The 14,559-nt window shown below is 40.0% G+C and overlaps 1 protein-coding gene across 1 annotated transcript; it reads left to right on the top strand.

Annotated features, from left to right (window-relative positions):
* Positions 1–4,759: 4,759 nt before the first annotated feature.
* On the top strand, positions 4,760–13,889 carry SH2D1B (SH2 domain containing 1B). The gene is made up of 4 exons (XM_039732797.1): positions 4,760–5,129; positions 8,206–8,269; positions 10,029–10,197; positions 13,389–13,889. The coding sequence occupies exons 1-4, from the start codon at positions 4,891–4,893 to the stop codon at positions 13,427–13,429; spliced, it is 513 nt and encodes a 170-aa protein (XP_039588731.1). The 5' UTR covers positions 4,760–4,890; the 3' UTR covers positions 13,430–13,889.
* Positions 13,890–14,559: the final 670 nt, after the last annotated feature.

The following is a 14,559-nucleotide window of genomic DNA, read 5'->3' as shown; positions in this document are numbered from 1 at the left end:
GTATGTTGTCATCCTGCTTTTCTTTACATTATTCAGTGCCTAATTTCTATGCTGGGGGGGAATAAGTGTTGTTTTCAATATTATGCAAAGATGGCACTGTTCCAATGTGGCAAGCTGTAATTGTCATGTACACAGCATTCTGACAGGACACTATAAGTTAGTGACTAGGAAAATATTAGTAATGGCAAAAAGAGCTACTAGTAACAGAAAATTCACAAGGTTAAAATGATGATACTGTTAATATGACTCTAGATGTGAAGGACAGATAAACACCTTGGACCAAGTCTTGTCAAATATTAAGACAAAAGCTTAAACTTTTAAAGTGCAGTTATATGTGATGGAGTATGTAGCGGAAGTACAGAAATGTGATTAAGTGTAAGTGAGGTTTGTCACTTCCTTCAGCTCTATTTGCACATTTCTTAACAGGAAGGCAGTACTTTGGGGGCATGACATGAGCTAACTTCTTACTGCATTTCATTAATTGATATATGTAATATTTGAGACCAATGAATGATGTCTTGCAAGCTGAATTTTCAGGATATATTTTTATATTTTTGTAGAAAATAACTAAAATGGCTACATTCCTTCTTTCTGCTGCAATTAAATTGTTTTGAAATAAGTATGCCTCATATATAAACTGGACATTCAGTATTGTTTCACTCTAATTCTAATTCAGTCCAAGGGATCTATTAACAAGAGATTCAGTTACCCTGCCTCAGAGGCAGATCATAACACTTAAATACAAACATTGCGGCTATTATAAGCTCAGGGAGTAATTGAATATGGATCACTCTGAACCCTTACAATGTGGTTGCCAGCCAGAAGGAAATTATTGTTTTATGACTCTATCCTGTAAGTAAACATTTAAGTAAAATTCTAGATCATTTTAAGACCAAAACCCACAACTTACACATATTCATGTGTCTTATAAACCTTTCCTAATTGTTTGGCTCTGTGACTTTTTAACTCAAATTTCAGCACAGACAAGTTTGAACTACCATTCTCAGTTCATTTTGAACTACCACTTTCATTCTGAGCTACCATTTTCTCTTTACTTGTATTTTAAAAAACAGGCAGTATGTTAAGAGAGTTATAACACAGGCTTTTCCTCCTAGGTTTATATTTTATTAGAAAGCTAATGGGAAAGCTCTGATGCCTTGGGGCTCCACAGACAGCTGTAGCAGCAATCTCTAAGTAACAGACACACTAGTTCAATTTTCTTCTTGAATTTACATCATAATGATTTTTCTTTCAGTGTCAAGTAAATCTTGCTATCAACAGATACTACCAAAAAAAATCCCTTTGTGTCCAGGCACAGTAAATTGCAAAAGTACAGCCTGGTGTATCTATCATGCTAAAGCTGTAAATTGAAATTAAATGTAATTTTTTGCTGTAACAGTTCTTCTTGCAAAAACATTATTGGTTCTGTTGGTAGAGTGAGCCACAGGACTGGGACTGCCCAGAGACACAACTCAACAAGAACTCATATTTCAGGAGATTTAGCTAGAACTCAACTTACTTTCTGGTTTTTTTTATGTTGTGGCTGGTTTTTTCTTTCTGGCCAGATAAGAAATGACATTCAGCTCCTTGCTTTCATCACAACAGTTCAAGCACACTGGTTTTGGTTTTGACCACAGCTTTTATTTAGCCTGGATATCCCACACTGTGCCTGATGATTCGCTGAAAGTCTGACCCTCAGTGTTGTCACGCAGCCTAGCTTCTGCCCAGATTTCCTCTTCTACAGAAGGAGCTTTGCTGTGCTAGAGCTGCAGCCAGGAGACATTGCAGAACAAGAGCTCCAACTGTGCTTGTTAACATGAGGTGTCACTATGAAATAGACTTGCTAAGTTTTACAATAACAGGTGAAAAAAAAAAAAAAGAAAATTAGTCCAGGCAGCCGAATGGCAGAAAACCAACGAGCTATACCATCAACAAGGGCTTGGCACTGCTGCCAAAATGTTGCAGTCTTGTTTCTCTAGCACCTATTTGTGAAGGGAAGAGTGGCTAACTATCCTGCTCTTCTAATCAAAAGACTTGCTTATTTATAGGCATCAAATTTTATAGAAGTAGTAGCCAAAGTGGTGCCAGAGAAAAGTAAAAAGAACAATTGCAAGAAAAGCTGGCTTATGGAAAAAGACTTCCTTCAGAAGTGATTGCATTAACTTCAGAAAGTGTAGGATTGATTGAAGGATGTGATTGTTTTGACATACAGAGGATTTTTAGGAAGTGAAACTCTGTTTTTTTCCCATGGTATGGTTGAAGCAGGCCAAGAGACAGTCTCTCAGGAAAAAGGACCTTGTTTTTCCCCTGTTCTCTGCCATCTGAAAGGATAGTCGCTGCAGGAGGTCTATCCTAGGAACTGTGACATCTCCTTAAGTGGATGAGAAATAAAAAGCAACCCAATTTTATTTCGGAATGGACTAAAATGATTGTAAGCACAGATTAACAAGAGCTACTGCTTTGTTTGGTGTAGCTAAGATTCCCAGAGGCTCAGCCTGGTGCAACTGCCTCAACCACCCAAGCCACACTGCCTTGGGTCATCACTGCCATTTCAGCTCCCCAAGTCTCTCATCATACATTTAATCAAACTTGAGATCATCAGATCATATTTATTACCACTTTCCAGATTTGGCTGAGGAGGCAGCCTGGGTTTGCAGGTTTGTGTAAGCCAAAAATACTTGTGAGATTTGTTAAGCTGGAAATGTTTATGTTAGGAAATATTGGCTCAGAGTTTTCATTAGGCTACATTAGGCCCATGGAAATATATTGTTATGTGACCCCCTACATGCACTGTAAAGATTCAGTGCTGTGTTGTACAAGTTGTGGTGAGGCTCATGGTGCAGCTGTGGTGACTGACAAGGAAATCCCCCACCTGCCAGCTGTTAACACAGCATCCATCAACAGGTATCCCATGCTAAGATCTGCAAGTCCTGTTGTATATTTGCCAGAAGCTGTGTGGTTTTGCTCTGGGTTAGCCCTCAAACACACACACACACCCACACCAATATTTTAGTGATATATATTTAGTCACAGATATTTATTGACTGACCATATCATATTTACAGCCTCTCTCCTTTCCCCCTCGCAGACATCTTTCTCTAGTATATTTCTAGGATTTCTGCTTTTAAATCAAGCATTCTATCCTATTCTCAGGTCCATTTGAATATTACAGACAGATGAGATGAGGTAAAAGGACAATGTTAATTCCTGAATGCTCTCAGAGAGCTGTGGAGACAACTGAGGAAGAATGTGATTGGACCAGTGGGTGGTGACTGCTGCTGGAAGGAGACCTCATCCCCATTTTTCTTCAAGCACTTTCTCCTTCTTAAGATTTTTCTTTAATATCAGACAAACACTTCCCTAAACCAACAGCAGGTAGCGTGTGGTTGCTATTTCACTTTAAGTAAATTCTACATTCAGATCTGCAAGATCTACTGAAACTGTCTTATATTTCTGCACCTAGGTAATGAGACCTTCAGAGAAAATTGTGAAGAACATTGATTTCTTACCTTCTTGAAAGAGGAATTTGCAGTTGTTTCCTATCTACCTTCCTTTCAATACAAGCAGAAAACTTGCCTGAAGCAGGACAGTGCTGAGCAGTTGCTGCTCTTCATTTGCAGGGCTGGGCTTCTGGAAACACCATTCACCTCACAATACCTCATGGAAAATGTTTATTTATACAATGTCAAGAAAAAAGGCCACAAACAGTTTTGACCTGAGGAAAATACAAGGGCATTTGATAAGAAGGAGAATCTTTGTCACATAAGGATGTTTGTTCTTAAGGATGCTTACAAGACCAGGATATTTCCCTCCCAATATCACTATCCCCATCCCATTGGAAGATAAAATAAGACTTATTCTTATAAAATAAGACTCTGCAGACAGCTGAAACTGGAGGATCTAACTACATAAATAAGTTCCTTGGTGATCAGGACTTGTTTTATCAGTAACTTGTGGTCACTGCATGATAGACCTCAGCGACAGCATCACCTTGGACATGCCATTTCTTGGTTTCTCTCTTGGGATATCTTTCTTCCTTAAGTTCCTACATTTCTTTGAGACAAAACAGTACCTTTTTAGAGGTACTTTATTCCTGAACTACCTGAGACACCATCTGGAAACAGTCTTAGTGTGATACATGATCAACTTGCAGTTAAACACACAAATTTTAATGTAAGATTTTTGTCTGTACAAAGTTGTCAGAGAAAAAACACGACTGTAACAGCTGCATGTAAAACATGGTTGCTTTTGCTTACAGTGTTCTATCAGTATTTATCTTGGTTTTTTCATTGGTTTTTTTCCCTGTGATCAAGATGACAGCCGTCCCTGCATCTCACACTGCTCCTCCATTAAATACCTTGTGTCATTATACAGCTTATTTTGATGAAATTTGTTTAAACCTCTGCATGAACAGAGAATTGCCTTTTTTTTTTTCTGGCACATCCTATGCCTTCATGACTGATGCTGATTAAAATATCACAAATCCTTATTTTCTCTTCTTAAAATCACCTGAAAAAAGAAAAGAGTGCTTTTACATAACTTTATCCTCCCCTACATAGTCCTGACTTATTCCTGAAGCACAGGACCCTATTTGCTGGGCTTTGAGACACTTTAAACATAAAAGTTAACTTAAAAATGTAACTATAACACAGTATCAACTTAGTGATTTCATAGCTTAGAGGTGTGATACGTAACCCAAAAGTCTGCTGGTATAATGTGACAAAAGTGCCTTCCTTTTTGATGTGGACTGTGACCAGTGTAGACCAACACTTTCCTGCCTCCACGGAGCTCATGAGCTGTCAAGCTGCAGAATTAATCCACCTCACTGGGGGACAGTTCAGTAAACAACACAGATGAAGTCCTGTGTGTCCTTGGCACCTCCAACTTCAGATGTCCACGGGAAGCTGCCTTTGGAACAAGGTTTCTTCTCATGCCAGGCTTTTGACTTGCTCTAGAATTGCTTTGAAAGGCAAGCTACCTTGTTTACTTTGGCCCATGGAATTCCCATTTTTTCATGGAAAGATAACAAGAAAAACCTGTGAAGAGCTGCTGAGCAAGAAGAAAAAGAATGGCAGCTACTTAATACGGGAGAGTGAGAGTGTGGAAGGAGCCTTGTGTCTCTGTGTTTTGTAAGTACCCTAATACTGTTTTTTTTATAAGCTTTCAGTTGGATCTAAAGACAAATCATCTTCTCTAACATTAATAGTTCTTCCCTGATATTAACAGACTCCAGGAGTGTGTCTATGTATTCTAAATGAACTATAGTCTGGTGATGCTGGCTGGTCTCTCTCTGCAGACAATAAGGGGAGCCCAGAGAAAATACCTCAGCCTGCCAAAAGATTCCAAGATCCTTACTCAGAGTAATTGCCTCTGTAATGATGAGTAAAAAGCATTTGAGTAGTGTTGAGACACTGAAAAGTCTCATGGCGTGTTACAAAACACTTCCTTCTCTTTGTAGACTTTCTATCTGATAAAAACTCAGCTTTGTGTTTCAAAGGAATTTTACCTGATATATGAACATGCGCTGAGGCTGAAATTACAAAGTTCTGTTTGAATTTATATGACAAATCCTCAGAAAAGATGGGCATAGAAAACTGCTACTTCTAGTCCAAAGCTTTAATTACTACAATAAAAATTTTATTATTTTCTTTTTCTGTAGGGAATAGTACTTTTATTTCCCTTTTTACTCTTTTCATATATAATTGATCTGTTCATAATGCATTCAAAGTTTAAAAACTAGAATCTAGGTCTTTGTTTGAACCTATGAGGTTTTGCACTCTTGTTGCAGATAGGTTTGAGTGTGACATCATAAACCTTTTAACACGTCTAATTAATGAACAAATATAAGATGTTTTTATCAATCACTAAAAATTAATTTTTTATGAAATAAATCAAGGGAGAGGGGAGAAAAAGAGAGAGAAAAAATGGAGTACTACTGGGTTGGCAGGTAGAAGAAAGGAGATTGCAAAATAACAGAATGAGTAGAAGAGAAATAGCAAGTTGGGGACAAACAGAGCCCTCGGCAAGGGAGCTACAGGAACTTGCTTTCAGTATGGTGTGGAATGAGGCAATGCAGGGGCTGAGGGAAGGGCAGGAAGGTGGAAGGCACATGCACACCTTGTCAGAAGGGACAGATGGGGAACATGACACAGAGGAAGAATGACAATGTTAGTTAGAACCTGGGTTAGGCTTTGTGCCACGCCAACACAGTTGTTTTTCTTTTGTCTTTTTATTTTTTTTAAGAGCAAAGCACATTTGCCTTGTGATGTCTTGCAGACATACTTTGGCCTGTCACATCATGACTTCCAGTTTGCCTCTCTGGGTTTTAGTGTTAAAAGCTGATAAAAACTGAAGTGTTTAGTGGATTTGCCTATAATCCTGACATGAACAAATGCCATAGTTAAACTGCAAGAGTGGCAGCAGTAGTACACAGATGGTGGCTTGCACAGGTCAGAGCAAGGCTTGTGTTCAGATAGCACATGGGGTGGTATTAGTGCACTGGCTGAGAGCTGCCCCAGAAACTGGGCTGCCTGGCAGTGGTTCACTAGGCAAACTGCCCTGAAACTGTGGGCAACCAACACTGAAACTCTTAGTGATGCTGAAAGGCAGCTTATGAATTAGCATTTCAACACCTTGTTTAGCACCTAACATGGTTTATATGCAAACTGATAAACCCTTCTCAAATTAACTGATCTGTGGGCAGAGACACCGATCCCCTCACTACAGCAAACAAACTTTCTTATCCTTTTCTACTGGGATATGGGGGCCAGTGCATTCCCATGGAGGACCTGGGAGGCAGAATGGTGTGACCAGTTCAAATGCATCTCTCCTTTAATCAGGCAAGGTGCACGGTCTCATCTAGAATTATCCCAGGTGGCTGACAGCACTTCAATTCAGACCTACTGGTTTTGCTACTGTTCTCCTTACTGTTCAACAAGCCATTTTCCCTCTCACATTGCTTTTCTTCCAGACCAAACATTTGTTTATTTGTACCCTTTACTAGCTCTTGGTAAGCATTTAGTAGTTAATGAGGAGACAGAAGTTTCCATTGTAATGGTAGTTTCATGTTAATTTACTAAGAATTACAGTACCTAAATAATATCTAGGCAGAAACGTTTTAATATTTACTTGATCAGTAAAGAACAAGTTTAAAAAATTATCAGTTCCTGGTATTTCTTTTTCACACTTCTCTGTCTCTGTAAGCACTCACATTTGTAAAAGTACTTTTCAGCAAGGAACATGTATATTTCCACAGGTATGTCAAGAGGACAAAAACCAAAATATGCATCCCTGTGATACCACTTTTTGAATTAAATTAAACCTGTTATAACTGAAAGCTTTATTCTGATTTTAGTTCATAGTAACTTTTTTTGCAGAACAAAGTAGCTTATTTTCAGTAACCCTTCACTTCTGTGCAAGTGTCCTGAGCCAGCTTTCTGCGCCAAGATTCTCCTTCTCATGACAGTTCACTTCACATAGCCACAGCTGAAGTCCTCCTGATGAAGAGGCACACAAGTTAAAAAAACTTGTTTTCAACTGCTGCTCCCCCCTCTCCTCAACTTCCTCACTTATTTGTGATGTATATTTTCTTCAACTCTGCTACCTTTTTTTATCACAGTCACGATCTCCAGTCCACCTCCTGAATCGCTGCTACTGGGGTATCTGATAAAGCTTTTATTTCTGTTGACAAAATATATCCAAAGACATCACTAGCCTCAGTGTTCAAACAGCTGCTTATTATCAAAAATAACAATGACTAAATGCAAAACCTTGGGAAATGCAAAGGAAGAACATTATTCTCAGAAGTAGGAGCCATACAGTCATTTTCTGGGTGCTGGTGACTGGAGGCCATTTTCTGCCTCCAAGAATTCAACAGCCTTCTTGTAACAGAAATGCAAAATGCAGGTTAGAGCAGTGAGGAAGATAAGAGAGAGATGAGAAGAGGTGATGTCTGTGGAATGAAATTATGCTTGTTAAAGGCCTGTGTTAGGCTTAGTTCATATGTTCTTTGAAACTCCTGGTTAAAGTAATCTTGTATTTCAAGGCATTAAACCTTCACTCATTTTGTAATCTCCAGGATCTCGTCTTTTGCTTTCCTGTCTCTGCCTCATTCAATTTTACTGCACTTTTACTGCACTTAATACTGTTTGCAGATATATCCACTTTGTTAATGTGATGTGTGATGTATACAATGTTTTTTCACAGCTTTGAGGACCTCATCTACACTTACCGTATCTTCAGAGAACACCAAGGGTATTTTAGAATACAGGTGAGTAACTCACATTGCATCCTAAAGATTGCATTAAATCATAGATTTTTTTAAAAATCATAAATTAAAATATCTTAAACTATGATCAATGGTAATTTTAATCCATTATCATTTTAGTCTATGATCATAGATTTTTAAAAATCCATAGGGTTAGTAGGACAGGGTTGGGGGAAGAGAACACAAAGAGCAAAAGTGAGGAAACTCCTGGACCGGATAAAATACAGTGTAGGTAAAAAAGGTAAAAAAAAGTCATGCACACAAGCAAAGCAAAGAAGAATTTAGCAACTCCTTCCCATCAGGAGGCAGATATTTAGTGACCTCCTGGATAGTGAGGCCTCAGCACAGACATAACCACAAACGTACTCTCTTTCCCTACACTTTTATTGCTGAGTACCGTGTCACATGGGGTGAGATGGGACAGCCAGCATCTTGCACACCCCCAGCCTACTCCCCAGGGGAGCCAAGTGCAAGAAAGACATCTTTAGTGCTGCACTGTGGTCTTTGTGAGGGGTCCCCAGGATGAGGTGAGAGATGAGTGAATCTGACTCCATGTTCTCAGAAGGCTGATTTATTATATTATGATATATATTATATTAAAAGAATACTATACTAAACTATAGAGAAAGGATACAGACAGAAGGCTTAACAAGAATTTATAATAAAAACTCGTGACTGACTCCTCAGAGTCCGACACAGCTGATGGTGACTGGTCATTAAGTTAAAACAATTCACATGGAACCAATCAAACACACGCCTGTTGGTAAACGATCTCCAGACCACATTCCAAAGCAGCAAAACACAGGAGCAGCAATCAGATAATTATTGTTTTCATTCCTCTCTGAGGCCTCTCAGCTTCCCAGGAAAAGAAATCCTGGCGAAGGGATTTTTCAGAAAATATCATGGTGACACTGCACGAGCACTGTTCAGCAACAGCCAAAATGTGGCTGTGTTAACAGCACTGTTTCAGTCACAAATTCAGAGCACAGCACTATGTAGGCTGCTATGAAGGAAGTTAAATCCCAGCCAGACCCAGTACACACAGGCATTGGCACCCAGTCCATCCGGGGCTGAACAGAAGATGAAGGATGAAGGATGAAGGATGCAGAAAAACCAAAGAAAATAAATACATGTTTCTTTGTTAGTTAAACCAAAGCCCCATTCTCTTTTAATGACTACTAGTAAGCTGCTCACTGTCTGCCACTGCCCTGAAATCACAGCACTGTAAAGTCCGTGCATAGATCTCTGCAGGGCTGAGCTGCAGGAGCTGTTCAGTCCTGTCATATGAATCCACACTTAAAGAACAGTTTTTTGCACACAACCTTTGCTTCCCAATGCTGATATTTTGTAAAAATTTGAGTTCTGTTTGTCACCTAGTTATTTAAAAGCAGCATTTTAAGTGAAAACTAAATATGTTATCCCTAAACTTTTGCTCTCAGACCAGAGTGCAGTGTGTAATGCTGTCACTCTTCAACGCTACACTGTAGTGGATTGCTGCAGCACACATCTATACCAATGATTTAACTGATGTTCTTTTTTAAATAAAAAAAAAAAAAAGATAGTGAGGGAGGTTACTTTTAATGCCATAACCATGGCTCCAAACAAGTGTCCCTAGTGTTTTAAGGACAGTGCAATATTCTGTCACCAAACCTGTTTACAAAACAGCTCCTTGGTAAATAAGAAGCAACTTATCATCATTTTCATTTAGGGGACTCCCTCTGAAGGGAACTTGCAAACACATTTTGTTATCCTTTCCTTACAGACTTCTGAAGGTGTTCCAGAGAGGACCTTCAAAACATTAAAGGACTTAATATACGCTTTTGAAAAGCCAAATCAAGGACTGATAATAAACCTCCGCTACCCAGTGAAGAAACCGAAGGCCTTGCAAAGAAGCCAGAGGTCCAAGTCAGAAATGGACAATGTTTATGATGGTGAGAAACTTAGCCCTGCCTTTGTGGGTTTTTTAAAGATGACAGCATTGATAGGTTTGTGGTGAATACTTGCTAAACTTTGTTTTGCATGGACAGAAGTTTTACATCCTCCCTTCTCTCTGATGTTCACTGAAATGGTTATTTTCAGCTCACAGGTTACTTACCTTCACCCACTACAAATGAGCAAATTAAAATCACTAGAGAACACAATGATGAAAAAAAGCTCCCTCCAGCTCTCTCGTTCATGGATGTTGATGCTTCTAGGCTGGAAAAGACTGAGAACCAGTTTTACCTAATGTGCTTCTGCCAAGGTACCAGGCCCTTGCACTTGGGGGTTGAGGCTGGCCTTTACCTTCATTGTCCAGGTTCTAAGATATTTTTGTATCAGAACTGTACTCAGTTAGTTCTAAGATGGGCAGGCAAGCAAGCCAGCTTGTGATTTGTATTCAAACATGAAGCATATAGCCTTGTGCTTAGGGTCACAGCTTTGGAACCAGAATTCAGCCTCTCATTGCTCCTCTTCTGCTAATGTATGCTCACAAGTCCCAGGTCTAGGATGAGGATATGATGCTTCTGCCTGACAGAATTATGCAAATAGATACAATAAAGACAGAGGTTCTCATAAACCTTTAACCTGTGTTGTATAGCCCCATGTCATCCTTACATCCTTGTTTTGAGAAGCATGACTGCAGGCACTGTTGATAACCTGCTAGTATCCCTCACACCATTCTTCACGTTCCTTCTGTACAACACTGAGCTGCAGCATCCATCAGGTCATGGGCTGCAAAGTAACCCTGAGGCTGTTCCATGACCTCTGGCAGAGTGCGCCGAGAGTCCCAGCCAGGACACACGTAAGAGAAATCCTTTTGTTAAGTACAGTATCATAAAGGAAACAGAACTTTGAAGTCTCCACCCTGCCCTGTCATTTGCATCTCATGCCCAACAGCAGCTCAGCACGGTGGTGTGGGGCAGTGTTAGGATCCAGTTACTAAAGTTATTAGAAATGCCTCTGCCCAAATTAAGGTGCAAATGAGACCACATGCCAGTGACAATAGTATGAATTTTATTTTATAGTAAATATGAGAGGAAGAGTGAGAAAAAGGAGTGTAAAAAGAAGAGAAAGGAGAAAGAGGTGGGGGGGACAGGAGTGACAGAAAATATCACCACTCCATGAATCCCTACAATGTTTCTTTCATCCTCTCAGCTGGTCATCTTGGTGGTGAAGGTCTCCCCAGAATGCACAGGATCTGGTGGCTAGGTAGGAAAACCCAGGCACCTTCCTGGGGCCGAGGGGAGTTTGCCATTGTGTCTTACAACAGACTCTGGGATTTTTGTATCACGTGCAGTCCTGTGATGCAAGGCTTCAGGAACAGCTCTGGGGGACACTTCAGGGAATCTCTGATGGATTAAGGCACTCCTTCAGCAGCCTGTCAGGTGAATGCCCATGGATGTGGCTTTCCCAAGGTTAGGGGTTGCATAGCCAGGTTGTGTAAGGGAGGATGGGCAGAGGTTACAACATGCAGAAGTTACAACATGCCAAAACTTCCTCCCCCCACACTGGCTGGGGGAGAAATCTGTGCAAACCTCCTCCCAGTAAAGGGGTCTGAGGGCTACAGGCTCCCCCACCTTGACGCGAGGCAGAGATGATTCTCAGTACGGCTGCTGGGTTTGGCTCACACTCTTTTCCTTCCTTACTTGTTTCAGGTGATTGAAGAATGGGTATTCCTTTATATAATCTCAGTAGTTTGACTTTCAGTCCAAAGTTCTGGTTAGGCAACTACAGGGAGGCTTCTTTGGTTGTAGCTTTTTTATACAGTTTTTGTTACAATGAGCAGAACTTCATACCAAAGTTTGAGGCATGAACTATTTTAGTCTCTGACAGCCTCTCTGTGCTGAAGTCACTGGGGTTTCACACACAAGAGCAGTGCAACCGCTCTGGCCAAGCTCCCCCAGCTCTGCGTACACTGCTGCAATTTTGGGGCCTGAGCCCCAGCAACCTTGCTGAGGGGAAGCCACAAAGACACATTTCCCATGTCATCAACTTTACCTTGTCACCTGTATCACACAGCAAAAATGCCACGTTTACTCTAAAAATATTGTTATGGTTTCTTATCATTGCTGTTGCAGGGAGACGGAAAATGTTGCAGTAGCATGGATATGCTTCTAGGAAGAATCAGACATCATACATATTTTATTTTTGGTCCTGCAATAGTAATTTTTTTCTAGAAGATGAACAGTGTCCTCATCTGGAATCACAGGGAGGAAAACAAGCCCTTTTATAGCAATGTCAAAATATAGGTAGTCTTCCGTAAAAATGGAGGTGTTTTAGAAATAATCAAGCTACTTTGGAATTGTTTTTATTAAATTTTTATTTAAATTTCACTTATACAGCATTCCAAACTTCCCTTTCAGGCTGCAGGCCCACAGCAGGGGCTTACGTAAATGCCACACTCTCCAAAACACAGGCACTGCCCAAAGCACAGCAGTGCTCCCTAAAGCATGTCCCTCACATGCTACCAGCAGCTGGCTTTGCTGCACACACGGGACTGAGCGCTCCAATGCAACCAGTGGAAGACCTCAAGGGGCTGAGGTCACGATCCTGGTGGTTGGAGATATTTGAGCTTGGTTTTCTAGCCTAAGAACAGCTTTCCTGAGGGCAGCTGCTTGAACAGCAATAGGTTTCCATAATGGAACTTTGAGTTCCAAGCATTGAATTTCTGCCTTTTCCCTGGCTTCTGAAAAACCGTAACAAATCTTACAAAGTGTAAGAGAGAACAGGATTTTTCAGGCTCTCTTCCTTTAGTTGGGATGAGAACTTTTCTCTTAGGTATTTATTTACAGAACAAGGAATGCATTATGAGAGTCACAGGTATCTCAGCTACTAATTCAATTTACCAAGAATGGATGATTTCTGACATTTGACTGTTCCTCAGGAAGGAGGGGGTATCATGTGAATACAACTGTTTACAACAGTATTTGCTGGCTCAGAAAAGGCAATGCAGGCTTTGCCTTTTCCTGGAGAATCCAGTCCATAGCACAGGGGGCCTAAACATTGACGCTGCAATAGCACACTGAGAAACCAAACTGAGTTTCTGATACCTGCCCTGCCACAGGACGTGCTGCTTCCCACAGCCTTTCAAAAGAGCACTTTGCAATGATATCTTTTTTTGTTTGTATTGATTACTTCACAGAAGTTGATGACAGCGACGATTACGTTGATGTCTTACCCTGAAGGACCTGCGCCTGATGGTTTCAGAAGCTGCCATTCCAGGATGTGCCACAGCATTCCAGGGCCTCAGCTGGGTGTCCTCTGCTCCAGATCTGGAATTACCTCCTCCTTTTGCAGACTGTCAGAGTAGCTGCATCTTCAACCAGAAGATCCAGTAGAAGCTATTATGCATGTTTGCTCAGCAATAAAAGAAGTACTTTTTGTTGCAGACACACACATAAGTATAGGGGAAGGTATGTGTCTTCTGCTGGTTTTTAGCCAGCAAATTGTCCAAGATGTTGACTGCTAGAGTGAACATTCTGCTGGAACACAGCAATATAAATACATTAAATGAATAGGCATAAAGCAGTAATTTATGGCAGAACTGATAGGTGTTGATAAAAACCATATATGACAAAACTATTAGCATTTTAAGATGCTTTAACACCACCAAACTCTGTTATTTTGCACATGATTCATGTTACAAATGAGGCTGGAGGAGTGAATAGTATTTCAGCCATGACAAGGAATACTAGTAGTCTGTAGCTTGAATAATGCAAATTAAAACAAAAATGCTGTGTTAAATCCATGCCCAAAAAAAACCAAAAAACCAAAAAAACAAACAAACAAACAAAAAAAACCAGAGGAAAATGGTTTGAAATACTTTTAATGTTGAGGAATGGTTCTGGCAGATTACAAGAGGACTACAAGTTGTACATACATGTCAGCGTGAACACATCCTTTTCTGAATAGGTTCTGTACATATGGAAATACTCAATTTCATTTTCTACTGCCATTAGTTCTGTATTACGTATATGTCTTTTGTTGTTTGTTTTTAATGCAAGAATTTGCTTTAATATTAATCCCAATTTTAAATATTTAATAAATACTTTAGCTCTGAAGGTGGCCTGCAACTAGCAGCCACAGCCAAACCTGGAATGTATGTCCTGAGTCTTCCAGTCACTACTACAGATTTGCTCGCCATTTGAGATTGTGAGGAAGACATTTACATTGGTTGTATGTTAAAGACCCTTCACAAATTATTTATGTATTTTAATGGGTAGTACTAGTTAGATTTTTTTTTTCTATTATGTTTCTTTCACACCATTATTTGTCAAAGGAATTTTAGACTGTTCAGTGCTTTGGACTTCATT

The sequence above is a fragment of the Passer montanus genome, unplaced genomic scaffold, assembly GCF_014805655.1.
Source record: "Passer montanus isolate IOZ18808 unplaced genomic scaffold, ASM1480565v1 scaffold80, whole genome shotgun sequence".
Lineage (NCBI taxonomy): Eukaryota > Metazoa > Chordata > Aves > Passeriformes > Passeridae > Passer > Passer montanus.
The sequence above is the reverse complement of the archived record's forward strand: the minus strand, read 5'-3'. Positions and strand labels throughout refer to the sequence as shown.